At 45.4% G+C, this 26,130-nt stretch overlaps 1 protein-coding gene and 1 long non-coding RNA gene across 4 annotated transcripts in view; both read left to right on the top strand.

The window, feature by feature from the left end:
- The window catches only part of pld2 (phospholipase D2), a 56,494-nt gene that overhangs the window by 18,722 nt on the left and 11,642 nt on the right, over positions 1-26,130 (top strand). For all 3 annotated transcript variants that reach the window (XM_062957683.1, XM_062957684.1, XM_062957685.1), the window contains 14 exons: positions 2,077-2,188; positions 3,448-3,513; positions 3,643-3,701; positions 9,007-9,099; positions 13,476-13,628; positions 13,761-13,994; positions 14,329-14,407; positions 15,181-15,291; positions 15,413-15,592; positions 16,660-16,789; positions 20,464-20,582; positions 21,856-21,969; positions 24,531-24,635; positions 24,843-24,931. In XM_062957683.1, the coding sequence (XP_062813753.1) occupies positions 2,077-2,188; positions 3,448-3,513; positions 3,643-3,701; positions 9,007-9,099; positions 13,476-13,628; positions 13,761-13,994; positions 14,329-14,407; positions 15,181-15,291; positions 15,413-15,592; positions 16,660-16,789; positions 20,464-20,582; positions 21,856-21,969; positions 24,531-24,635; positions 24,843-24,931 (1,644 nt within the window). The remainder of the gene's footprint in view (positions 1-2,076; positions 2,189-3,447; positions 3,514-3,642; positions 3,702-9,006; positions 9,100-13,475; positions 13,629-13,760; positions 13,995-14,328; positions 14,408-15,180; positions 15,292-15,412; positions 15,593-16,659; positions 16,790-20,463; positions 20,583-21,855; positions 21,970-24,530; positions 24,636-24,842; positions 24,932-26,130) is intronic.
- Positions 17,833-19,411, top strand: LOC134292513 (uncharacterized). The gene is made up of 2 exons (XR_009999757.1): positions 17,833-19,020; positions 19,093-19,411. It is a non-coding gene; the product is annotated as an uncharacterized LOC134292513 (long non-coding RNA).

The following is a 26,130-nucleotide window of genomic DNA, read 5'->3' as shown; positions in this document are numbered from 1 at the left end:
CTGGCAGCAGATTTTTCTGACATTTCCAAGGACGAGGGGTTTGATGAGGTTCAAAGTGATGAGTCTGTCACAGAACTGCAGGCAGTTGAGGCTGATGTTTTGGATTCCTGTGATGATTCCCAGACAACCAGGGAAAGGGAAAGAAGTGAAAGGTCCATTTCTCTTGAGAAACAGCCTTCGGTCGATGGGGAGTTTTCCCGAGAAGCCAGATTAGGCTTGAGAACAGAGGGAGTGAACAATAGACTAATTAGATGTTCTGAGAGAATCAGTGACAAGACTTTGAAGACCAGGTGGGTTTGACATGATTTCATGTGTACTTGGTTGGGCTGAAATTAAGTGGTGTTGGCTTCACGCCTCTCAGAGGAGACCATGTTGCCTTATGGGATGGCTCTCCTGTCTGTCTCTGTTCTCAAGTTCATGATTCAAGTATCCTCAAGTTTCCTGTTCTGGCCCATTCTTTTGCTTCCTTGGAAAAGTTCCTGTTTTCTTGTTCATGGATTTATGTTTGAAGTCCTGCTGTGGATTTTTGGTGCTCTTGACCTTATTTGCTTTGTCATTTTTGGATCATTGCTGTTTTGTATTTTCTATTCTTCTGACTTTTTTGGAAATGCCCTTTCTCCCTTTTCACCTGCTTTCTTCAATAACTATTTTTAGATACAACTACTGGACTCTGGTGTGGTGCTGGGGAGAAAGGTGTTCTCAGTGCTGGAGTGCAACAATGCAGTCCATACATCAGTTCTTCTACGAGGGTTGAATGAAAAGTAATGCCTCCACCTTCGTAACTCCTCAACAGATGGCAGTCCTGGTCTGCAGCAGGTCCTGGCTTGTTCAGTAGACTCTCCTCTACAGTTCCATTTGCCGGGAAGCCTTAGCATTGAACGGTTGTGTTGTTAAAGTGCGAAGTATGGAACCCTGCACAGACGGTCGGTCAACGTGCCGTCACTCAATTCTCGACAGCAGAAGGTGTCACCCAAAGGAGATTCATCAGAGAATGCAAGCTGTTTATGGGGATTGTGTTGATGTGGTCCTGTGCATCATTGGGTGAGTAAGTTTCAAGATGTTGAGGTGGGAACATCTGAAGAGTTGGGCGTCCTGTGACAGCAACCATTGAGTTTCACAAGCAAAAGGTTGACAGATTGATTCAGGATGATCGTCGTATCACTCAGAGAGAAATGTCAAGCATCATCGGCATTTCACAAGAACGTGTGGGTCACATGATTGCTTTGCTTGGCTATCGGAAGGTCTGTGCACGATGGATCCTGTGAGACGCCGGTCGCGGAAACCGAGTGTCGACTTCTTCTGTGACGGCTTCAGAAAACGTGTTCGTCGTTGGCAGAAATGTATCCAATTGTCTGTTGATTATGTGGAAAAGTGAACAGTGGTTGTTAAAGAGCACATTCTGAGGATTATTTCTGCGTTTCATTTATTAAAATATTCCCATCCAAACCCAAGTAACGAAGGTGGAGGCATTACTTTTCATTCAACCCTCATAAAAGCAGGATACAGAGAGACATTGTGTTTTTAGGCCACCCGTCCACCAAGGGATGGACCCACCTCTCTCCTTCCGTTCGGCCTGTGACGAGTACCTGGAATTTACAGATAACATCTCAAGCCTTTGCCTCTACATTGAACAGGCCTCTTGAACATTCCTTTCCCAGCTACGTGCATCTAAGAATCTAGTTTTCTTTGCTTTCTCTATTCCAATGTGCTTATACATACATTATATGTGTACGTTTATATATATTTCTCACGATCTCTCTCTCAGAACAACTACTTTCAAAGGAAGGGCCGCACCATTAAATAGGAAATAACACTTTTGAATCAGGAACAGGAAATTGTTCTCTCTGGGTGCATCTGCACTGTTGGATTGATGCAGTTTGGTGCCACTTTTAACTGCCATGGCTCAGTGTTACGGACTCATGGGGTTTGGCGAGGCCCCAACACCCTTTGGCAGAGAAGGCTGAAGATCTGGAGAAACTCCCAGGACTCCTTCAGCCCTCAAAGTGGTGCCAAACTGCATCAATTCCTGAGTGCGGATGCAGTATTTGTCTTGACTCTGTCGCTCCTTTTTTGCAGGTTCTCTGTGCAGGGTTCTCCTCCAGAAGCAGCCAGCCTGGGGCTGCCCTCTCTGCCCCATGGAGGAGGAGGAAGCGGGGGTGAAGTGTCCCGGCGACCCTCCAGCAAACAGGTGTATATATGTATTTATACATTTGCGTATTTGAATGGAGGGCTTGCACTGGAGCAGTGATGGCCACCCTATGACACGCGTGTCAGCACTGACACGCCTAGCCATTTTTGCTGACACGCTGCCGCATGCAGATTGATTGTCTTTTGTGGCCAAATTTGGTGTGATTTGGTCCAGTGGTTTTGTTGTTTACTCCATGGGAATTATGCGCTCTCTCTCTCTCTCTCTATATATATATATATAATATTCTATTATTATTCTATTATTATTGTAGTATATTATCATATTATCTATATATATATAAAAGAGTGGTGGCATCACGGCGACGCACAAAACAACAAAACTACAGGCCCCCCAACCTCGAAATTTGACAACACAACCCATCATCCACACCTCTAGGTTGATACAACAAAAAGAAAAGAAAAACAAAGTCCTAATTAGAGAGAGGAATAATTGCTTTTATCCAATTGCTGCCAGTTTGAAGGCTAAGCTCCACCCACTTGGTCTCCTAGCAACCTACTCAGCCCAGGGGACAGGCACAGTTAGGCCTCACTTAGGCCTCTTCCACAGATTATCAGATTTTAACTGGATTATATGGCAGTGTAGACTCAAGGCTCTTCCACACAGCTATATAACCCATTTAGAATCTTATATTATCTGCTTTAAACTGGATTATCTTGACTCCACGCTGCCATATAATCCACTTCAGTGTGCATACTAAACATAAAGACAACCATACAACAGACATTCAATACCACCACTACCTCACCAACTTCTCACCACCAGACAATGCCACAGCAACGCGTGGCCGGGCACAGATAGTAATAATAATAATCTGCAAAAGGCCACCCGACTGGGATCTGCATGCATCATCTGAAACTACATCACACAGTCCTAAACACTTGGGTAATGTCCAACTTGTGATTTTGTGATACGAAAATGATAATAATTATTATTTGTGTCAATAATAATAATAGCAATAACTAAAAAACCTTCTAATGAAGGCAGATCGGCAAAGGCAGAAAGTGGCCGTAATGTCACAAAGATGTTTTCCCGAGGCCGTCTTCCCCTTCTCTTCTTGGTGCTGCACTTGTTTTAGACCTGTTGATGTCAAAACTTTGATGTTTTTAATACGACTTTTTCTTCAGTGGCATTCCTTCTTGTTCTTTGTGTTGATGTTCCATTTTAAAAAAAATGAGTGTTATGGGTGCGAATCCGAAGAGCAAAGCCAACCTGGATAACGGAGCTTTCCTCTTGCACAGAAACATCTGGAGAAATATCTCAACACCCTTCTGGGGTCCAGATTCTACCGGGACCACCACGCTATGGTAATGGCCTTCTGCATTGGATGGAGGGGGGGGGGAGATTGGGGGGCGTTCTGGGGGTCTCTCCTCCTGAAATAATGCACCATTATCCTCCCCACCCATTGACCCCCCATTTCTTCTCCCTCTTTTTAGACAGAGTTCCTGGACGTGAGCCCACTCTCGTTCATCCCGGACCTGGGACCCAAAGGCCTGTGAGTGAAGGGTCCCCATTGGGTGGGTGGGTGGGTGGGTGGGTGGGTGGGAGGTCTCTCTCTCTCTCTCTCCAGGCCCATTTCTGGCAAATAATGTCATTCCCCCCCCCCAATACACACACACTTCTGTCTCCCCCAACTCATTTTTTTCTTTATTTTTAGATGTTGAACATTTTAAATACATTTAAATACTCAAAATTTCAGTGAAGAAGAACCATTTTATTGATTAGCCCTTAGGCCATATCAAAGTACCAAGCCAAACAACCAGGCTCGAAAAGACCCCCCCGAGGTTTGCAGATTTTAATTACCTATCTTTCAAAGAAACTTCATTTTATCTTATCCAATTCACCTCATTAATAATAATAATAATAATAATAATAATAATAATAATAATAAGTTTATTTGTATCCCGCCTCCATCTCCCCCGAAGGGGACTCGGGGCGGCTTACAGCAAAATCAAAATACAAACAATGATAAAATATAAAACATCAGGACAAAAACAAAACCAATAAAAAAATATACACAATAAGTTAAAAACACAACGCAGAATTAAAACATCAGGTTAAAAAACAATGAGGTTGCAATAGTGGATAAGCAAAGTGTACGGTGCACATTATGGGTAACAAATTCATAAATGGATAAAGTGCATTAGAATCATTTAAGGCCACATTAGGTACGGTAGGGAGGGAGGGGTCCTGAGTAATATCAATCCATCAGGAATCGGGAAGAGCGACCAGTGCAAAAGGTCGAGGAGCATAATAATTGTGATGGAAAAAAGATGATCTTAACCAAAGGCCTGGGTGAAAAGCCAAGTTTTCAGACTCTTCCGAAATGCCATCAAGGTGGGGGCTTGCCTGATCTCCCTAGGCAGCGAATTAGCGAGTTTACCCTAAATAATAAGAGTCAGCTAAAAGTCTCTGAAGCTCAAGGGAAGTTTGCTAAACTGAGCAATGGGTAAACGCAAAAGAAGAAAACAGCTTGGCTTTAGTCCAGGCTCTTTCCCTCAGCCAAAAGACACCAAACAGCCAAGATTGCTTGAAGATTGTTTTGCTTGGAAAGAAAATGTAAGTGAAACAAACCTCATTTCTACTTCTAATAGATTTGATATCAAAATGTCAGTGTTTTCAACACAAGAGTATGTCAGAGTAATGCAGTGCAGCGGTAGTAGCATGAAAAGGAATGGAGCGCAGAATGAGCGACACTTTGAGACGTCAGTAAAAGTAATATACAAAGCTTTACTGAACGGAGCAGGAAACAGCACAAACAGACTCTTGCAGACGACAAACAAACACAGGACTGATCTGTTCTCCAACAGATCTCAAACTCGACTGGAACTCAAGACAGACTGAACTGATGCAATAGATAAGCACATACTCTTGTGTCTGGATGCTCCCTAGTTCCAGCCACACACCAAGGTCATCATCGCTCATTAGTGATTAACTCTTTACACACTATCACACACTCTGGATCAGAGGTCCTCAAACTAAGGCCCGGGGGCCGGATGCGGCCTTCCAAGGTCATTTACCTGGCCCCCGCCCTCAGTTTTATAATATAATATTTTTATATCAGTTTTAATAATATAATATGTTGTGTTTGTGTGTGTGTGTGTATATATATATAATATTGATAAAATATTGTATTGTTATACAATATAATACTAATAATAATACCATATAATAATATTAATTATATGTTATATATTACATATAATATTACAGTATAGTGGTACAGTATAGTGCGGACCAAAAGGTCCCAGGTTCAAATCCTAGGAGCGGAATGAGCGCCCGCTGTTAACCCCAGCTCCTGTCAACCAAGCAGCTCGAAAACATGCAAATGTGAGTAGATCAATAGGTACTGCTCTGGCGCGAAGGTAATGGCGCTCCATGCAGTCATGCCAGTGGCCATATGACCTTGGAGATGTCTATGGACAACGCCGGCTCTTCGGCTTAGAAATGGAGATGAGCACCAACCCCCAGAGTCAGACATGACTGGACTTAACGTCAGGGGAAACCTTTGCCTTTTTAATGCTAATATTGTGCTATACTAATAATATAATATATTGTATGTACTGCTCTGAGTCCCCTTCGGGGTGAGAAGGGTGGGATATAAATGTAGTAAATAAATGTAGTAAATGAATAAATAAATAATTTTGGACTTAGGCTCGCCCAAAGTCTGAAATGACTTGAAGACACACAACAACAACAACAACAACAATCCTAATTAACCTGACTATCCCATTGGCCAGAAGCAGGCCCACACTTCCCATTTGTGTTTTAAACTGTGTATATTGTTTAATGCTGTTACTTTTGTAACGTTGTGAGCCGCCCCGAGTCCCCACGGGGAGATGGTGGCGGGGTATAAATAAAGTGTTTTTATTATTATTATTATTGAAATCCTGATAGGTTTATGTTGGTTAAAATTGTTTTCATTTTTAAATATTGTATTGTTCTTTAATTGTTATTGTTGTTTTGCACTACAAATAAGATATGTGCAGTGTGCATTGGAATTTGTTCGTTTTTTCCCCCCAAATGATAATTCGGCCCCACAACAGTCTGAAGGATTGTGGACCGGCCCTCGGCTTGAAAAGTTTGGGGACCCCTGCATTACACAAATCTCACATTGACAGAATACTCATAGCATGTTAATGATCTCAGTTATAATGAAATAATCTTTACATATTTTTTTCTATCTTGGGCAATCTATCTATATATATACACACATAGTAAAAGTGAAAATCTGTCTGTGTGTATGTGGCAGGGGTGTCCACTCACACAGGCAGCCTCCCTCCGGCCTCCACAAACGGGCTCTCGTTCCCAGTGCTGAGGAGCCACCCAGTCCCTCCCTCCCAGGACATTGCAGGTTACAGCGAGCACACCCCAGGGTTCCTTTCTCTCTCTATTTGCATGGCCCCGCCCACTGCCTCTCCCTTAACCCTTTCCTATGGCACACAGCAAACAGAGGAATCAATCAGCAACTGAACATACTAGAGAGAGAGGTTTTGGGAGAATTCACCAATCTCTAACCTTCCATTCTTGGGCAAGGTCTTGGAGCGGGTGGTTGCTTCCCAGCTCCAGGGATTCTTGGAAGATACGGATTTTCTGGACCCATCGCAGTCTGGTTTCAGACCTGACTACAGTACCGAGACGGCTTGGGTGGCCTTGGTGGATGACCTCCGCAGGGAGCTGGACAGGGGGAGTGTGACCCTGATGGTTCTCCTGGACATCTCAGCGGCTTTCGATACCATCGACCATGGTCTCCTTCTGGGGAGGCTCTCTGGGATGGGGCTCGGTGGCACGGTTCTGCTGTGGCTCCAGTCCTTCCTGGAGGGCCGTTCCCAGATGGTGAAGCTGGGGGACACCTGCTCGGACCCCTGGCCTTTGACCTGTGGGGTCCCGCAAGGTTCCATTTTGTCCCCCATGCTTTTTAATATCTACATGAAACCGCTGGGTGAGGTCATCCGGAGTTTTGGAGTGCGGTGCCATCTCTACGCGGATGACACCCAACTCTACTACTCCTTTCCACCTAATTCCAAGGAAGCCCCTCGGATACTGGACCAGTGTCTGGCCGCTGTATTGGCCTGGATGAGGGCGAACAAGCTGAGGCTCAATCCTGACAAGACAGAGGTCCTCCAGGTCAGTCGTACGTCTGATCGGGGTATTGGGTGGCCACCTGTGCTTGACGGGGTTGCACTCCCCCTGAAGGCGCAGGTCCATTGCAGCTTGGGGGTCCTCCTGGATTCGGGGCTGACGCTTGAGGCTCAGGTGTCGGCCGTGGCCGGGAGGCCTTTGCACAACTAAAACTTGTGCGCCAGCTGCGACCATACCTCGAGAAGTCAGATCTGACCAGGGTGGTCCATGCCTTAGTTACCTCTAGACTGGATTACTGCAATGCGCTCTACGTGGGGCTGCCTTTGAAGACGGCTTGGAAACTACAACTAGTACAACGATCGGCAGCCAGGTTTCTAACTGGGGCAGATTACAGGGCGCGCTCAACGCCGCTGTTTAAAGAGCTCCACTGGCTGCCATTTATTTTCCGAGCCCAATTCAAGGTGCAGGTGATCACCTACAAAGCCCTTAACGGTTTGGGACCCACCTACCTTCGAGACCGCATTTCCCCCTATGAACCCGCACGACCTCTTCGCTCGTCGGGGGAGGCCCTCCTCTCGCTCCCACCAACTTCGCAGGCGCGGTTGGTGGGGACGAGGGAGAGGGCCTTCTCCGCCGTGGCCCCCATCCCGGCTCTGGAACTCGCTCCCCAGGGAGATTAGGCAGGCCCCTACCCTACTCTCATTCAGGAGGAGCCTGAAAACCTGGCTATTCCAGAAGGCCTTCGTTGGCTGATCCTTGTGGGATCATGTTATTTACCTATTAAGCAGTAGACCCTCTGGACTGTTTTTAGGATTCATTCAGCACTTTAAGTATTACACCTGCTGTATAATTATCCCTCCCTGATAACTTGATATTGCTTTGCACCTTGGCCTGGATCTTTTGACCCAAATTGGGATTTTTATATTATTGTGTATATTGACTTTTATGACTGTTTTTAATCATGTTGAAGTTTTACTGCTCGGTTTAATGTTTTATCTGATTTCTGCTGTCGTGTCTGGGCATGGCCCCATGTAAGCCGCCCCGAGTCCCTCCAGGGAGATGGGGCGGGATATAAGAATAAAATTATTATTATTATTATTATTATTATTATTATTATTATTATTATTATTTAGAGGAGTTGTAAGTCTGGGATGTATAGTTCACCTGACATCAAAGAGCAGAGAGTTATAGTTCACCCATATTCAGAAAAGCATCTGATGATGGATCTGGACCAAATTTGGCACACTAATTCAGCATGGCCAACTGGGAACACTGGTGGACTTTGGTGGTGATTGACCTTTAACTTTGGGAGTTATGAGCCCTCTGAACCGCACTAATGTCAGATCTGGACCAAACTTGGCACACAGACCCAACATTTCCCCAGCGGGACTCACAAAAGCAACAGTGCAAGCAACGTATAATGAACACAGTGGAATTAAACTACATCAACAAAAATAAACAACCGAGGAAAATACACTGCACATTCATAAAAAAACCCAGTTTAAAATAAAGTGAACAATAAAAAAACATAAACAATAAATGATACTTATAGCGTATATTACAAACTGAGTTAGAGGCCCAGTCCATGTAAAAATGTCAGGGTTCAACTTCAGCCTATGTCGGCCCTTAGCCAGACCGGAATCCTACAGCTTCATTCTACCCACTCATCACGATCCGCTCCCTCTCTTTCTCTTTCTCTTTCTTTTCCTCCGTCCCAGGGAGGGCCTGATCCTGAAGCGGTCCGGAGGGCACCGGATCCAGGGCCTGAACTGCGCCGGACGCCACCAGATCTGCTACCGGTGGTCCAAGAGGTCAGTCTCAGCGGTCAGTCGATCGCTTTATTCACTTTTCTCTTTCCTCTGGAAAGGCACTCAACCTGTCTTGCTGAAACAGCAGGCGTAGAAGCGAAAAGGACATATAGATAGACACATGCAATAGGGGAACATCCAAGTAATAATAATCATGATTTTTTTTCTACAGAATTCAAACTATGTGAAACATTCAAACTCCTTATCCAGAGATTTATTATTAAACAGGTGGTGTGGTTATCTGTCAGGAGGGATTGGATTGGAATACAAATAAATAATTATTATTATTTTATTATGACACAGCAAACAATATAGACATGCTGGATTTCGTATCACAAAATCACAAGTCGAACACTTCCCAAGTGTCTAGGACTGTGTGATGTATTATTATTATTATTATTATTATTATTGACACAATGATGTTGTATGACACAGCAAACAAGATAGACATGCTGGATTTCGCTTCACAAAATCACAAGTCGAACTCTTCCCAAGTGTCTAGGACTGTGTGATGTATTTTCGGATGATGCGTGCAGATCCCAGTAGGGTGGCCTTTTGCAGTTGGCAGATCATAATTTTGTCAATGCTTATTGTTTCCAAATGCCGGCTGAGATCTTTTGGCACGGCACCCAGTGTGCCCATCACCACGGGGACCACCTGCACTGGTTTCTGCCAGAGTCTTTGAAGTTCAATCTTGAGGTCCTGATAGCGGCTGAGTTTTTCCTGTTGTTTTTCGTCAATGCGACTGTCACCTGGGATGGCAACATCAATGATCCAAACCTTGTTTTCCACAACTGTGATGTCTGGTGTATTGTGTTCCAGAACTTTGTCAGTCTGGATTCGGAAGTCCCACAGTATCTTTGCGTGCTCATTTTCCAAGACTTTTGCAGGTTTGTGATCCCACCAGTTCTTTGCTGCTGGGAGGTGGTACTTGAGGCATAAGTTCCAATGAATCATTTGGGCCACAGAGTTGTGCCTCTGTTCGTAATCTGTCTGTGCGATATTCTTACAGCAGCTGAGGATATGATCAATGGTTTCATCAGCTTCCTTGCACAGTCTGCATTTTGGGTCATCAGCTGATTTTTCGATCTTGGCCTTGGATTTAATTTGTTCTGATGGCTTGCTCCTGGGCTGCAAGGATCAGGCCTTCTGTCTCCTTCTTCAGGGTCCCATTCGTGAGCCAGAGCCAGGTCTTCTATTATTATTATTATTATTATTAATTGCATTTGTCCTGATGTCTTGCTCCTGGGCTGCAAGGATCAGGCCTTCTGTCTCCTTCTTCAAGGTCCCATTCGTGAGCCAGAGCCAGGTCTTCTATTATTATTATTATTATTATTATTATTATTATTAATTGCATTTGTCCTGATGTCTTGCTCCTGGGCTGCAAGGATCAGGCCTTCTGTCTCCTTCTTCAGGGTCCCATTCGTGAGCCAGAGCCAGGTCTTCTATTATTATTATTATTATTATTATTATTATTAATTGCCTTTGTGCTGATGTCTTGCTCCTGGGCTGCAAGGATCAGGCCTTCTGTCTCCTCCTTCAGGGTCCCATTCATGAGCCAGAGCCAGGTCTTCTATTATTATTATTATTATTATTATTATTATTATTATTAATTGCCTTTGTCCTGATGTCTTGCTCCTGGGCTGCAAGGATCAGGCCTTCTGTCTCCTTCTTCAGGGTCCCATTCGTGAGCCAGAGCCAGGTCTTCTATTATTATTATTATTATTATTATTATTATTATTATTATTAATTGCCTTTGTTCTGATGGCTTGCTCCTGGGCTGCAAGGATCAGGCCTTCTGTCTCCTTCTTCAGGGTCCCATTCGTGAGCCAGAGCCAGGTCTTCTATTATTATTATTATTATTATTATTATTAATGGCCTTTGTCCTGATGTCTTGCTCCTGGGCTGCAAGGATCAGGCCTTCTGTCTCCTTCTTCAGGGTCCCATTCGTGAGCCAGAGCCAGGTCTTCTATTATTATTATTATTATTATTATTATTATTATTATTATTAATGGCCTTTGTCCTGATGTCTTGCTCCTGGGCTGCAAGGATCAGGCCTTCTGTCTCCTTCTTCAGGGTCCCATTCATGAGCCAGAGCCAGGTCTTCTATTATTATTATTATTATTATTATTATTATTAATTGCCTTTGTCCTGATGTCTTGCTCCTGGGCTGCAAGGATCAGGCCTTCTGTCTCCTTCTTCAGGGTCCCATTCATGAGCCAGAGCCAGGTCTTCTATTATTATTATTATTATTATTATTATTATTAATTGCCTTTGTCCTGATGTCTTGCTCCTGGGCTGCAAGGATCAGGCCTTCTGTCTCCTTCTTCAGGGTCCCATTCGTGAGCCAGAGCCAGGTCTTCTATTATTATTATTATTATTATCAATTGCCTTTGTCCTGATGGCTTGCTCCTGGGCTGCAAGGATCAGGCCTTCTGTCTCCTTCTTCAGGGTCCCATTCATGAGCCAGAGCCAGGTCTTCTATTATTATTATTATTATTATTATTATTATTAATTGCCTTTGTCCTGATGTCTTGCTCCTGGGCTGCAAGGATCAGGCCTTCTGTCTCCTTCTTCAGGGTCCCATTCATGAGCCAGAGCCAGGTCTTCTATTATTATTATTATTATTATTATTATTAATTGCCTTTGTCCTGATGTCTTGCTCCTGGGCTGCAAGGATCAGGCCTTCTGTCTCCTTCTTCAGGGTCCCATTCGTGAGCCAGAGCCAGGTCTTCTATTATTATTATTATTATTATTATTATTATTATTATTATTATTAATTGCCTTTGTCCTGATGTCTTGCTCCTGGGCTGCAAGGATCAGGCCTTCTGTCTCCTTCTTCAGGGTCCCATTCGTGAGCCAGAGCCAGGTCTTCTATTATTATTATTATTATTATTATTATTATTATTATTATTATTATTAATTGCCTTTGTCCTGATGTCTTGCTCCTGGGCTGCAAGGATCAGGCCTTCTGTCTCCTTCTTCAGGGTCCCATTCGTGAGCCAGAGCCAGGTCTTCTATTATTATTATTATTATTATTATTATTATTATTATTATTATTATTATTATTATTATTAATTGCCTTTGTCCTGATGTCTTGCTCCTGGGCTGCAAGGATCAGGCCTTCTGTCTCCTTCTTCAGGGTCCCATTCGTGAGCCAGAGCCAGGTCTTCTATTATTATTATTATTATTATTATTATTATTATTATTATTATTAATTGCCTTTTTCCTGATGTCTTGCTCCTGGGCTGCAATGATCAGGCCTTCTGTCTCCTTCTTCAGGGTCCCATTCGTGAGCCAGAGCCAGGTCTTCTATTATTATTATTATTATTATTATTATTATTATTATTATTAATGGCCTTTGTCCTGATGTCTTGCTCCTGGGCTGCAAGGATCAGGCCTTCTGTCTCCTTCTTCAGGGTCCCATTCGTGAGCCAGAGCCAGGTCTTCTATTATTATTATTATTATTATTATTATTATTAATTGCCTTTGTCCTGATGTCTTGCTCCTGGGCTGTAAGGATCAGGCCTTCTGTCTCCTTCTTCAGGGTCCCATTCGTGAGCCAGAGCCAGGTCTTCTATTATTATTATTATTATTATTATTAATTGCCTTTGTCCTGATGTCTTGCTCCTGGGCTGCAAGGATCAGGCCTTCTGTCTCCTTCTTCAGGGTCCCATTCTTATTATTATTATTATTATTATTATTATTATTATTATTATTAATTGCCTTTGTCCTGATGTCTTGCTCCTGGGCTGCAAGGATCAGGCCTTCTGTCTCCTTCTTCAGGGTCCCATTTGTGAGCCAGAGCCAGGTCTTCTCTTTATCAGCTTTTCCTTCAATTTTGTCAAGGAACTTTCCATGCAATGTTTTGTTGTGCCGGCTGTCAGCTCTAGTTTGTAGTGCGGTTTTCTTGTACTGGTTTTTTGTCTGCTGTGCCATTATTATTATTATTATTATTATTATTATTATTATTATTATTATTATTATTATTATAGCAAAGGATGGATGGCCATCTGTCAGGGGTGCTTTGATTGTGAGCCAGAGCCAGGTCTTCTCCTTATCAGCTTTTCCTTCAATTTTGTCAAGGAACTTTCCATTCAATGTTTTGTTGTGCCAGCTGTCAGCTCTAGTTTGTAGTGTGGTTTTCTTGTACTGTGTTTTTTGTCTGCTGTGATTATTATTATTATTATTATTATTATTATTATTATTATTATTATTATTATTATTGAGAAGAGGCTGGGTGGCTGTTTGTTGGGAGGGACTGGATGTTGCCTTCTGGTCTTGCAGAAAGAAGGGGGTGGACTGGATGGCCTTTGGGGTCACCTGGGCAGGCAAGAGGGCTAAATGTCCTCGCCCATTGTCCGCGTGTGTCCTTGCAGGTGGCTGGTGGTGAAGGACTCCTTCCTGTTGTACATGAAGCCCGAGTCGGGCTGCATCTCCTTCGTGCTGCTTTTCGACACCGGGTTCCAGGTCCAGGTCGGGAAGAAGGCCGCCGAGACCAAGCACGGGGTCCGCGTGGACAACACCTGCAGGTCAGGTATCTTTACATTTCCCGAAGTTGAAGAAGGGTCGGTTGGCCCCCTTCTCAGGGGCGTGGGGCCGTGGACGGGGAGGGTCCAGGCCGGATGACCTCTGGGGTCCCAACCCGTGCGGCCTCCCCGCAGGTCCCTGACCCTGAAGTGCAGCAGCTACCGGCAGGCGCTGTGGTGGTGCCAGGAGATCTCGGAGCTGGCCCGGCGCAGGGGGCGGGACTTCCTGCGCCTGCACCGCCACGACAGCTTCTCCCCCGTCCGCACGGAGACCCCCGCCCGGTGGTTCGTCAACGGGGAGGGGTACTTCGCGGCCGTGGCCGACGCCCTGATGCGCGCCAAGGAGGAGATCTTCATCACCGACTGGTGGTGAGCTGGGAGCACAAGGCCACCCGGGCCTTCCGTGGGTCTTTCGTGCCCTTGAGGCCTCGTGGGTGAAGTGTCCACTCTCTGGTCATCTCAGGGGTCCAGCCTGTCCTGAGCCAGACTTATCCTTTGAGATAGGGCAATGGCTGCCCTACACAGAGACGCTCCTGCAGTGGGGCTCTTGGAGGGTGGGCTAGATGACCCCTGGGTGCCCCTCCCACTCTGCGACCCCCCCCAGCAACGGGAAGGGAATGGGTGGGGCTCCCTTGGGCTTCCAAAGGCACAAGGTTCAGGTGCCTCTCTCCCTCTTCCTTCCTTCCTTCCTTCCTTCCTTCAGGCTCAGCCCAGAGATCTACCTGAAGCGCCCGGCCCGGTCCGACGAGTGGCGCCTGGACCTCATCCTGAAACACAAGGCCGTGAGTAGCCGTCCGTCCATACTTCCCACGGCCCCCTCCCCACTTCCTCCCTCCCTACTTCCTCCCTCCCTACTTCCTTCCTTCCTGCTTTCTTCCTCTCTACTTCCTCCCACTTCCTCCCTCCCCACAACCTTTCCCCACTTCCTCGCTCTCCTCCCTCCCTCTACTTCCTCTCCACTTCCTCCCTCCCTCCCCACTTCCTCCCTACTTTCCTCCTCCCTCTCCACTTTCCTCCTTCCCATATCCTTCCTCTCTACTTCCTCCCCAGCGTCTTCCCTCTCTACTTCCGCTCACTCCACTTCCTCTATCCCCACTTCCTTCCTATTTCCCTCCTCGCTCCCCATTTCCTCCCACCCCCACTTCCTCCTCCCTTTCCACTTCCATCCTTCCTCCCCATGGACTTTCCTCTCTACTTCCTCTCACCCACTTCCTCCATCCTCACTTCCTTCCTATTTCCCTCCTCCCTCCCCACTTCCTATCTCTCCACTTCCTCTCCATTTCTTTCCTCCCCACTTCCTCCCTCCACACATCCTCTCCGCTTCCCCACTTCATCTCCACTTCCCCACTTCCTCTCTATTTCCTCCACACTTCCTCTCCACTTCCCCACTTCCTCCTTTCACGCTTCCTCCCTCTCCGCTTCCTGTCCATTTCTTTCCTCCCCACTTCCTCTGCATTTCCTCCCCACTTTATCCTTTCACACACTACCTCCCTCCCTCTACTTCCTCTCTACTTCCTCCCCACTTCCTCCTCTCTCTCTCTTCTTCCCTGCGCAGGAGGAGGGGGTCCGTGTCTGCGTCCTGCTCTTCAAGGAGGTGGAGCTGGCCCTCGGCATCAACAGCGGATACAGCAAGCGGGCCCTCATGCTCCTCCACCCCAACATCCAGGTACGGGGGGGGGGCACACATGGGAAATGGGGCCCCTCCTCCCCCTCCCCCCATTTGGGGGCCTTTGAGGAGGGGGCCTGGGCTCAGGGACCCTCCCTCCCCCCTCCCTCTTCTCCCGCAGGTCCTGCGCCACCCCGACCACGTCTCCTCCGTGGTCTTCCTGTGGGCCCACCACGAGAAGCTGGTGGTGGTGGACCAGGCCGTGGCCTTCCTGGGGGGGCTGGACCTGGCCTACGGACGGTGGGACAACCACGAGTACCGCCTCTCCGACCTCGACGGGCAGGACTGCCTCGCCACCAAGGTGGGTCTGCCCCTTCCCATCTCCCCCTATTATCATTATTATTATTATTATTATTATTTCCATGCCCAGTAGGCTACTGTGAGCTTTCCAGGCTGTCTGGCCATGTCCCAGCAGCACTCTCTCCTGACGTTCCGCCTGCCTCTGTGGCTAATGGCATCTTCAGAGGTTCTGTGGGCAGTGAGGCCAGTGGAGTGTATAGCGTCCAGGTCTGACTGAAGCAAGCGTGCCTGTTGCTATGAGCAAGCCTGGATAGCACTGAGTAGCCTTGCAGCTGCAAAGTCCATGAGTGAGGGCATCGGCATAGAGGACTGGGGGTAAGGCTTCCGTGGAGACCCCTTTTCCCCAGGGCCATAGCTCTTCCTGGATGTAGATTGGAGATAGATGTGGTGTCATAGATGTGGACGGGACCCCCAAAGGCCATCCATCCCAGCCCCCTCCTCTCCCGGTTGCCTCAGCTCCATTCTTGTAAATTGGATGTCTGTCACTTCGGACTTGCCTGAATATTGCTAAAACTGTACAGTTCTCTAAGCGCCACAACCTAGTACTAAGCCAAATTAAAAGCAAACACAGGCTTAGGTTACAATGCGCACACAAACTGGAGGCGTTTCTATGAACCACACAAGGAATGGCACAAAGAATGCTGAATTGGTCAAAACTCAATGGTAAGATATTCATTGACAAACTCAAGCAAAATGTGCTGAACGATGTGCACACCCCCAAAGACAAAGTGATTGCAGTTGAATGAACTTTTCCCATGGGGTTGTTGTATGTCTTTCGGGCTGTGTGGCCATGTTCCAGAAGCATTCTCTCCTGACGTTTCGCCCACATCTATGGCAGGCATGCCTGCCATAGATGTGGGCGAAACGTCAGGAGAGAATGCTTCTGGAACATGGCCACACAGCCCGAAAGACATACAACAACCCTGTGATCCCGGCCATGAAAGCCTTCGACAACACAACTTTTCCCATGTTTTTGTGATGGAACCAATTAGGAAACGACATTGATTATCCATGACATTGCTAATTGTGTTGTTATTCTCTCTCTGTCTCTCTCTGTCTGTGTTCCAGGGCGGGGCGCCCCCTTCTGGCAGGGAGGAGTCCCCCGTGGACCTGTCCATCAACCAGCGGCTCTGGCTGGGCAAGGACTACAGCAACCTCATTGCCAAGGACTGGGTGCAACTGGACAAGCCCTTCCAAGGTCAGCACAAGGGGGGGGAGGGGGAGCAGGAAGTGGGGTCGGGGGGGGGGGGAGGAGGGAGGAAGTGGGGAGGGAGAACATGGCCAGGAAGTGGAGAGAGAGGAAGTGGGGAAGGAGGAAGTGCAGAGGAAATTGGAAGTGGAGAGAGGAAGTGGGCAGGAAGTAGAGAGGAAGTAAAGAGGAAGTGGAGAGAAAATAGGAAGTGGAGGAAGGAAGTGGGAAGTAGAGTGGAAGTAAAGAGGAAATGGTGAGGAAGTGGAGAGAAGAAGTGGGCAGGAAGTAGAGAGGAAGTAAAGAGGAAGTGGAGAGAAAATAGGAAGTGGAGGAAGGAAGTGGGAAGTAGAGTGGAAGTAAAGAGGAAATTGTGAGGAAGTGGAGAGAGGAAGTGGGCAGGAAGTAGAGAGGAAGTAAAGAGGAAGTGGGCAGGAAATGGGGAGGGAGGAAGTGGGGAGGGAGGAAGTGGCCAGGAAGTGGAACTACAAAAAGTGGGCAGGAAGTATAGGTAGTTAGGGCGGAAGTGGGGAGGAAATGGAGAGAGAGGTAGTGGGGAGGGAGGACATGTCAGGATGTGAAAGCCCAGGATTCATAACAACTGTACTCTCCACGTCCTGCCAGAGCAATGGGGGGTGGGAGATAATCTAAATCAGGGGTCCTCAAACTTTTAAAGCAAAGGGCTGGTCCACAATCCTTCAGACTGTTGAGGGGCCGAATTATCATTTGAAAAAAAAATACGAACAAATTCCTATGCACACTGCACATGTCTTATTTGTAGTGCAAAACAACAACAACAACAACAACAACAATGAAAGAATACAATATTTAAAAATGAAAACAATCTTAACCAACATAAACCTATCAGGATTTCAATGGAAAGTATGGGCCTGCTACTGACCAATGAGATAGTCAAGTTAATTAGGGTTGTTGTTGTTGTTGTTGTTGTGTGCCTTCAAGTCATTTCAGAATTTGTGTGAGCCTAAGTCTAAAATTATTTATTCATTTACTACAATTATTTATTACATTTATATCCCACCCTTCTCACCCCGAAGGGGACTCAGAGCAGCTGTATGTACATACAATATATGATATTATTAGCATAGCACAATATTAGCATTATACATTACTATATTGAACTATACCACTATACTGTAATACTATATGTAATATATAACATATAATTAATATTATTATATGGTATTATTATTAGTATTATATGGTATAACATTATAATATTTTTATCAATATTATATGTATATACAATATATTATATTATTAAAACAGATATAAAAATATATTATAAAACTGAGGGTGGGGGCCAGGAAAATGACTTTGGAGGGCCGCATCCGGCCCCCGGGCCTTAGTTTGGGGACCCCTGCTCTAAATGATAAGAGCCATCTGGCCAGGGATGGGTTTTATGGACAGCTCTGGTTTCTCAAGCCTGGGAAAGGACTATCTAACAGATATGTGTGAATGTGGGGAGGGGGGGAGGTAGGATGTAGATATACTCGGGGTTTGGCAGGAATATGTCAGTTTTAGCTTCGTTTTCATCTTGTAAAGAAGATCTTCAATAAAGCGTTTCCACGGAGCTGCCTGTGTGAGCCTGCTTGAGTCCTATAGCTTTCAAGAGCTGCCAGGACATGGCCAGGAAGTGGGGAGGGAGGAAGTGGCTCTGTCCCCTCCCCTTGTGCCCAAACAGGGCTGAAACCTGCTTGCTTTGGGGGGGGGGGGGTCTCCTCTATGTTCCTTTGGGGAGGGGGCCACTGCATTGTTTGCATCGCCCTCCCCGTTGACACCTGCATTGACTTCCTTCCTTCCATCTATCCATGGATCCCACAGATTGAAAGCAGATTATTGAGTCCCAACGTGCCCAGGCGTGTAGACGGCTTTTGAACTGTTTCAACAACCCTTTGGCACCTGCCTTGACTCGTTCAATGGGCTTCCAGGTGCCTTGGACCGTTTCCCATCCCCTCAAGCCGCTCCCATCGGTTTTACTTGGTGCCATAATAGGAGTCCCAGAGATAAAGATTTTGATAAGCACATTATACTGTGATGCACAATTATTGTTCCTGGGTTATCATAACAATATAGGAAAGGTTTATTAAATTGCCCAAACTTGGTTCTGCATGGGGGACATCCTGCTATAGTACATTATATTGTAATATGTTATTTTATATTACTACTAGCTGTGCCCGGCCACGCATTGCTGTGGCGTATGGGAATTCTTTGTTAGGTAGGTGGAATAACAGTGAATAGCTTTGTAGCCTGAAAGCCTGGCCATTTTCTTATGTGAATCCTTGTTTGGTGAGGTGGAATAGAAAGGAATAGGCTTGCTGCTTGGAAGGTTAGGTACTTGCCTTTTAGGGGAATGTTTTTTTGGGGTGGTAGAATTGTAATGAATAGCCTCGGTGGTTCAAAGCCTGGGTGCTTGCTACCTAGGGGAAATCTTTGGTTGGTCAGCTTCAGAGTAGTATCACTGTTTCAAAGCCTGGTCGCCTTTTACGAAGGTTAATCTTTTATTGGTCTGGTTGAATTGCACTGAATATCCTTGCAGCTCCAATGTCTGGCTGTATTTATTATTTTGTATTTTATATATATATTACAAAATATAGAAAGCATGGCACATTGCCTGTTGTGGGTTTTGGCCTTTTTTTGGTGTTGTGATTGTGTTTTTTGTGTGATTGTGTTATATCTTACTGGAGGCAGGGATGATGGATTGTGTTGCCAATTTTAGAGTTTGGGGGGTGTTGGGTTTTGTTGTTGGTATGTGAGTTGCCGTGATGCCAAAAGCCTTTTATATATATAGATTCCTACTACTATTATATTTTTATAATATATTATTATTATTATACAGTAGAGTCTCACTTATCCAACATTCGCTTATCCAATGCATTTTTGTACTCAATGTTTTCAATACATCGTGATATTTTGGTGCTAAATTCGTAAATACACTAATTACTACCTAGCATTACTGCATATTGAACTACTTTTTCTGTCAAATTTGTTGTCTAACATGATGTTTTGGTGCTTAATTTGTAAAATCATAACCTAATTTGATGCTTAATAGGCTTCTCCTTAAGCTCTCCTTATTATCCAACATATTCGCTTATCCAAGCTTCTGCCGGCCCGTTTATGTTGGATAAGTGAGACTCTACTATATATTATTGTTGTTATTATTACACTATGCAACACATTTTTTGTTCCTGGCTTAAAAATTTAGTTTTCTAATAGGTTCTATCATAAAAACATGAGAAAAGTTTATTAAATGCAAAGACTTTGTTTACAAGGGAAGGACATTGTGCAGCACATTTTGCTGTCGTTTCCCAATGAATATCTAATAAGGTCTCTCAACTCATTCAACACAGATTGTGCCACAAAAACAAAGTTTCTGGAGTAGAACAGTGACTTTCAAAGTAAGGACACTAAACAGGAAATAAGACTTTTGAACCAAGAACAGAAAATTTTGCAGAAAGGATCACACAATTAAACAGGAAATGACACTTTCAAACTGGAAAATTCTGCAAATATTACCTGGTGTTACGAATAAGGACAGTTTGGGCCCATTGAGCCATTCCAAGGGTGTGCAGGGGAATGGTCAAGGGATGACCTCTGCGACCCTTTGCCCCAGCTTCATGGCTTCCTCGTGTCCCTTCTGTCTGTCTGTCCATCTGTCCATCCAGACTTCCTTGACCGCTGTGAGACCCCCCGGATGCCCTGGAGGGACGTGGCGGTGGTCGTCCACGGAGCCCCCGCCCGGGACCTGGCCAGGCACTTCGTCCAGCGCTGGAACTTCACCAAGGTGTGTCCGGGAGCCCTTGGAGAGAATGGCGCTCATGCAATAGGTGCCAAGTGCCTCTGAGGAAGTGCAGAGTGCGGGACGCATGAGTTATGTGCATGTAGTACAGGACTGCATGAGTTGTATGCGCCTGCACTGCATGCCTGGGTTTCAATGTACAAGTAGCCATGTATCTATCTCTTATTATTATTATTATTATTATTATTATTATTATTATTATTATTATTATGGTGTTATTTATACCATGCTTTTTCTCTCCACGAGGAGACTCAAAGCAGCCAAGGCTCAGTGGAGACTTGAGGATTTATTTATTTTATTTATTTGCAGTGTATATATATATATATATACCCTGTTTCCCCAAAAATAAGACAGTGTCTTATATTAATTTTTGCTCCCGAAGATGTGCTAAGTCTTATTTTCAGGGGATGTATTATTTTTCCACAAAGACGAATTCACATTTATGGTTGAATTTTTAAAAATGAAAATTTATTATCTACTGTACAGTAGTTGTCATCACAAAACAGCACAACCAAACTGTGAATCCTTTCAAGAATTTCTATATTATATTTTATTGCTATACTGTTTTAAAATTACTGTTTTAAATTTCTGTTTGTATGTAAATTTATGTTGTTGTTGGGCTTATCCCTGTGTAAGCTGTTCTGCGTCCCTTCTGGGAGATGGAGATGGGATACAAGAATAAAGTCATTATTATATTATTATTATTATTATTATTATTATTATTATTATTATTTCTTGTTACTACCTTTATTTCCATGTAGAACAATCTATGATATGTACATTTACCGATCCTGCATGCTTCCAAACAAAAACTTTACTAGGTCTTACTTTCGAGGGAGGCCTTATATTTAGCAATTCAACAAAACCTTTACTAGGTCTTATTTTCTGGGGATGTCTTATTTTCAGGGAAACAGGGTATATATATATATATATATATATATATATATATATATATATATATACTGCAAATATAAGTATTTATATAATATATATATATATATAATATGGGTATTATATATATATAATACCCATATTATATATGGGCTAGATGACCTCAAGGGTTCCCAGCAGGAACTCGTCACATTGTGTGCACCAAAGACTGTCATTAGGCATTGAATTTTGCCACTGATTGTGTTGGGAACCGCACCGGGGGTGAGAAGAGCGGTCTATATGCACAACAAACAAATGAATAAATAATCAGCTTGGGGTGCTTTTTTAGGGGCGGGGGTCTCACCTGTTTCCCGTTTGCTCCGCCCAGACCATGAAGTCCAAGTACAAGGGTCCGCAGTACCCCTACCTGCTGCCCAAGTCCCCCAAAGTGGAGCCACACCTGCCCTACCTGGCGCCGGGGTCTCAGGGGGTCAACGTCCAGGTGAGGAAGGGGAAGGAGGGGGGGCATGGGGAGGGTCTCACCCACACACAACAAGGAGCCTCGGAGACCCCGCCGGAGTCCGGAGTCCGTACTCTCTTCTCCTTCCATCCTCCTTCCTGTCTCCCTTTTCTCCCTCCCTTCCTTCCTTCCCTCTCCCTTCTTCTCTCCTTCCCCAATTCCTTTCTTCCTTCCTTCTTTCCTTGTTATCTTTTCTATTCCTTGCTCCCTTCTTTCCTCCCTTCCTCCTTTCCTTCCTTCCTTTTTTCTCTACCTCCCTTCCTGTCTTCCTTCCTCCTTCCATCCTTCTTTCCTCTCTTCTTTTCCTCTTTTCCTCCCTCCCTCCTTCCTTCATTCTGTTCTTTCTTCCCTACATTCCTCCTTCTTTCCTTCTTTCCTTCCTTCCTTCCTTCCTTCCTTCCTTCCTTCCTTCCTTCCTTCCTTCCTTCCCCTGCTTGCCTCTTCCTCCCTTTCATTTCCTTCTTTCATCCCTTCTTTCCTTCCTTCCTCCCTTCTTTGTTCCCTTCCATCCTTCCTCCCTTTCTTCATTTTCTTTCCTCCCTCCCTTCTTTCCTCTCTTCTTTCCTTCCTTCCTTCCTTCCTTCCTTCCTTCCTTCCTTCCTTCCTTCCTTCCTTCCTTCCTTCCTTCCTTCCCCTGCTTGCCTCTTCCTCCCTTTCATTTCCTTCTTTCATCCCTTCTTTCCTTCCTTCCTCCCTTCTTTGTTCCCTTCCATCCTTCCTCCCTTTCTTCATTTTCTTTCCTCCCTCCCTTCTTTCCTCTCTTCTTTCCTTCCTTCCTTCCTTCCTTCCTTCCTTCCTTCCTTCCTTCCTTCCTTCCTTCCTTCCTTCCTTCCCCTGCTTGCCTCTTCCTCCCTTTCATTTCCTTCTTTCATCCCTTCTTTCCTTCCTTCCTCCCTTCTTTGTTCCCTTCCATCCTTCCTCCCTTTCTTCATTTTCTTTCCTCCCTCCCTTCTTTCCTCTCTTCTTTCCTTCCTTCCTTCCTTCCTTCCTTCCTTCCTTCCTTCCTTCCTTCCTTCCTTCCTTCCTTCCTTCCTTCCTTCCCCTGCTTGCCTCTTCCTCCCTTTCATTTCCTTCTTTCATCCCTTCTTTCCTTCCTTCCTCCCTTCTTTGTTCCCTTCCATCCTTCCTCCCTTTCTTCATTTTCTTTCCTCCCTCCCTTCTTTCCTCTCTTCTTTCCTTCCTTCCTTCCTTCCTTCCTTCCTTCCTTCCTTCCTTCCTTCCTTCCTTCCTTCCTTCCTTCCCCTGCTTGCCTCTTCCTCCCTTTCATTTCCTTCTTTCATCCCTTCTTTCCTTCCTTCCTCCCTTCTTTGTTCCCTTCCATCCTTCCTCCCTTTCTTCATTTTCTTTCCTCCCTCCCTTCTTTCCTCTCTTCTTTCCTTCCTTCCTTCCTTCCTTCCTTCCTTCCTTCCTTCCTTCCTTCCTTCCTTCCTTCCTTCCTTCCTTCCTTCCTTCCCCTGCTTGCCTCTTCCTCCCTTTCATTTCCTTCTTTCATCCCTTCTTTCCTTCCTTCCTCCCTTCTTTGTTCCCTTCCATCCTTCCTCCCTTTCTTCATTTTCTTTCCTCCCTCCCTTCTTTCCTCTCTTCTTTCCTTCCTTCCTTCCTTCCTTCCTTCCTTCCTTCCTTCCTTCCTTCCTTCCTTCCTTCCTTCCCCTGCTTGCCTCTTCCTCCCTTTCATTTCCTTCTTTCATCCCTTCTTTCCTTCCTTCCTCCCTTCTTTGTTCCCTTCCATCCTTCCTCCCTTTCTTCATTTTCTTTCCTCCCTCCCTTCTTTCCTCTCTTCTTTCCTTCCTTCCTTCCTTCCTTCCTTCCTTCCTTCCTTCCTTCCTTCCTTCCTTCCTTCCTTCCCCTGCTTGCCTCTTCCTCCCTTTCATTTCCTTCTTTCATCCCTTCTTTCCTTCCTTCCTCCCTTCTTTGTTCCCTTCCATCCTTCCTCCCTTTCTTCATTTTCTTTCCTCCCTCCCTTCTTTCCTCTCTTCTTTCCTTCCTTCCTTCCTTCCTTCCTTCCTTCCTTCCTTCCTTCCTTCCTTCCTTCCCCTGCTTGCCTCTTCCTCCCTTTCATTTCCTTCTTTCATCCCTTCTTTCCTTCCTCCCTCCCTTCTTTGTTCCCTTCCATCCTTCCTCCCTTTCTTCATTTTCTTTCCTCCCTCCCTTCTTTCCTCTCTTCTTTACTTCCTTCTTTCTTCCCTTCTGTCCTCTCTTCTTTCCATCTTTCTTCCTTTCCTGCCTTCTTTCTTTACCTCCCTTCCTCCCTCCTTCCGTCCTCTTTTCCTTCCTTCCTTCCTTCCTTCCTTCACCTGCTGGCCTGTCTTCCTCCCTTTCTTCATTTCCTTCTTTCTTTCATCCCTTCTTTCCATCCTTCCTTCTTCCTTCCTAAATAATAATAAATGGATATCTTATGTATAGACCGCCCTCTCTTCCCAAGAGAGGACTCAGGGCTGTGTGCATACATAAAAAGTCAAACATTCAATGCCTCCCTTCATTCCTCTCTTCATTCCTCCTTTCTTTCCTTCCTTCCTTCCTTCCTTCTTTCTTTCCTTCCTCAGGTCTTGCGCTCGGTGGACCGCTGGTCGGCCGGCCTCCACGAATGCTCCATCTACAGCGCCTACCTGAGCGCCATCCGGAACAGCCGCCATTACCTCTACATCGAGGTGGGGGTCCGGGGCAAGGAAGACCCTTAATTGGGGGCAAGGGGAATTGGGTGGGGGGTCTTGTTCAGATCTTGGGTGCGCAGAGTTGTGTGCATGAGTCATGTGCACGAGTGCTCCACATCCTTGCTGCTCTGGGTCTGGGCCCTCCTTCCGTGTGGGGCTGCCTCCCCCTCCCCGTTGACCCCGATGTCCCTCCTCCTGCCGCAGAACCAGTTCTTCATCTCCTGTGCGGACGGGCGCTCGGTGCTCAACACGGTGGGCGACGCCATTGTGGAGCGCGTGCTCGTGGCGCACAGGTCAGTGATCCGTGGAGCATTTCAAAGCCAATCATTTCGACCCACAGACCTGCCCTTGACTCATGCACGACGTTGGCTTATACACAAGTCCGGTAGATACGGTATTGTAAACATATATAGAACAGCATCCTCAGTCTGCAGTGCTGCTTTCAGATATTCTTAAACAAAGCATTGTTATTGCTTCTGCCAAGCACTAAATATCTGCAATGGTGCAGAATTATTATTAATAATTTATCTATATATATAAAAGGGTAATGAAATTTCGGCCTAGGACAAAACAACAAAACTACACATCCCAGAAACACTAAACTTGGCAGCACAACCCCTCATCCATGCCTCTACGTTCATACAACAAAAAGAAAAGAAAAATAAAGTCCTAATTAGAGGGAGAGGAATAATTGTTTTTAGCCAATTGCTGCCAGTTAGAAGGCTAAGCTCTGCCCACTTGGTCTCCTAGCAACCCACTCAGCCCAGGGGACAGGCAGAGTTAGGCCTCACTTAGGCCTCTTCCCCACTGCCTATAAAATACAGATTATCTGATTTTAACTGGATTATATGGCAGTGTAGACTCAAGGCCCTTCCACACAGCTATATAACCCATTTATAATCTTATATTATCTGCTTTGCACTGGATTATCTTGACTCCACACTGCCATATAATCCACTTCAGTGTGCATTTTATACAGCTGTGTAGAAGGGGCCTCATATAATCCAGTCCTAAGCAGATAATATAAAATACTTTATTTCCCATACCACCATACTTTGCCACAGCAATGCGTCGCCGGGCACGTCTATATATATAGCTAGTCTATATATATAAAAGAGTAATGAAATTTCGGCCTAGGACAAAACAACAAAACTAAACATCCCAGAAACACTATACTTGGCAGCACAACCCCTCATCCACGCCTCTACGTTCATACAATAAACAGCTCCAGCTACTCCAGAAAACAGCCAGGCTTTGAGACTGCAAGGCTATTCACTGCTATCCCACCTGGCCATCAAAGGATTCCCATAAGACACAGCAAAATGTAGCCGGGCAAAGCTAGTCTATATATATAAATGTAATGTACATAATTCCCATGGAGTAAACAACCAAACCACTGGATCAAGTCACACCAAATTTGGCCACAAAAAACATAGTCATCCAATCTATGTCTTTCCATCAAAGAAACCTATAAAATTAGGTCCAAATTACA

The sequence above is a fragment of the Anolis carolinensis genome, chromosome 6 (genome assembly GCF_035594765.1).
Source record: "Anolis carolinensis isolate JA03-04 chromosome 6, rAnoCar3.1.pri, whole genome shotgun sequence".
NCBI classification, from domain to species: Eukaryota; Metazoa; Chordata; class Lepidosauria; order Squamata; family Dactyloidae; genus Anolis; species Anolis carolinensis.
The sequence above is the reverse complement of the archived record's forward strand: the minus strand, read 5'-3'. Positions and strand labels throughout refer to the sequence as shown.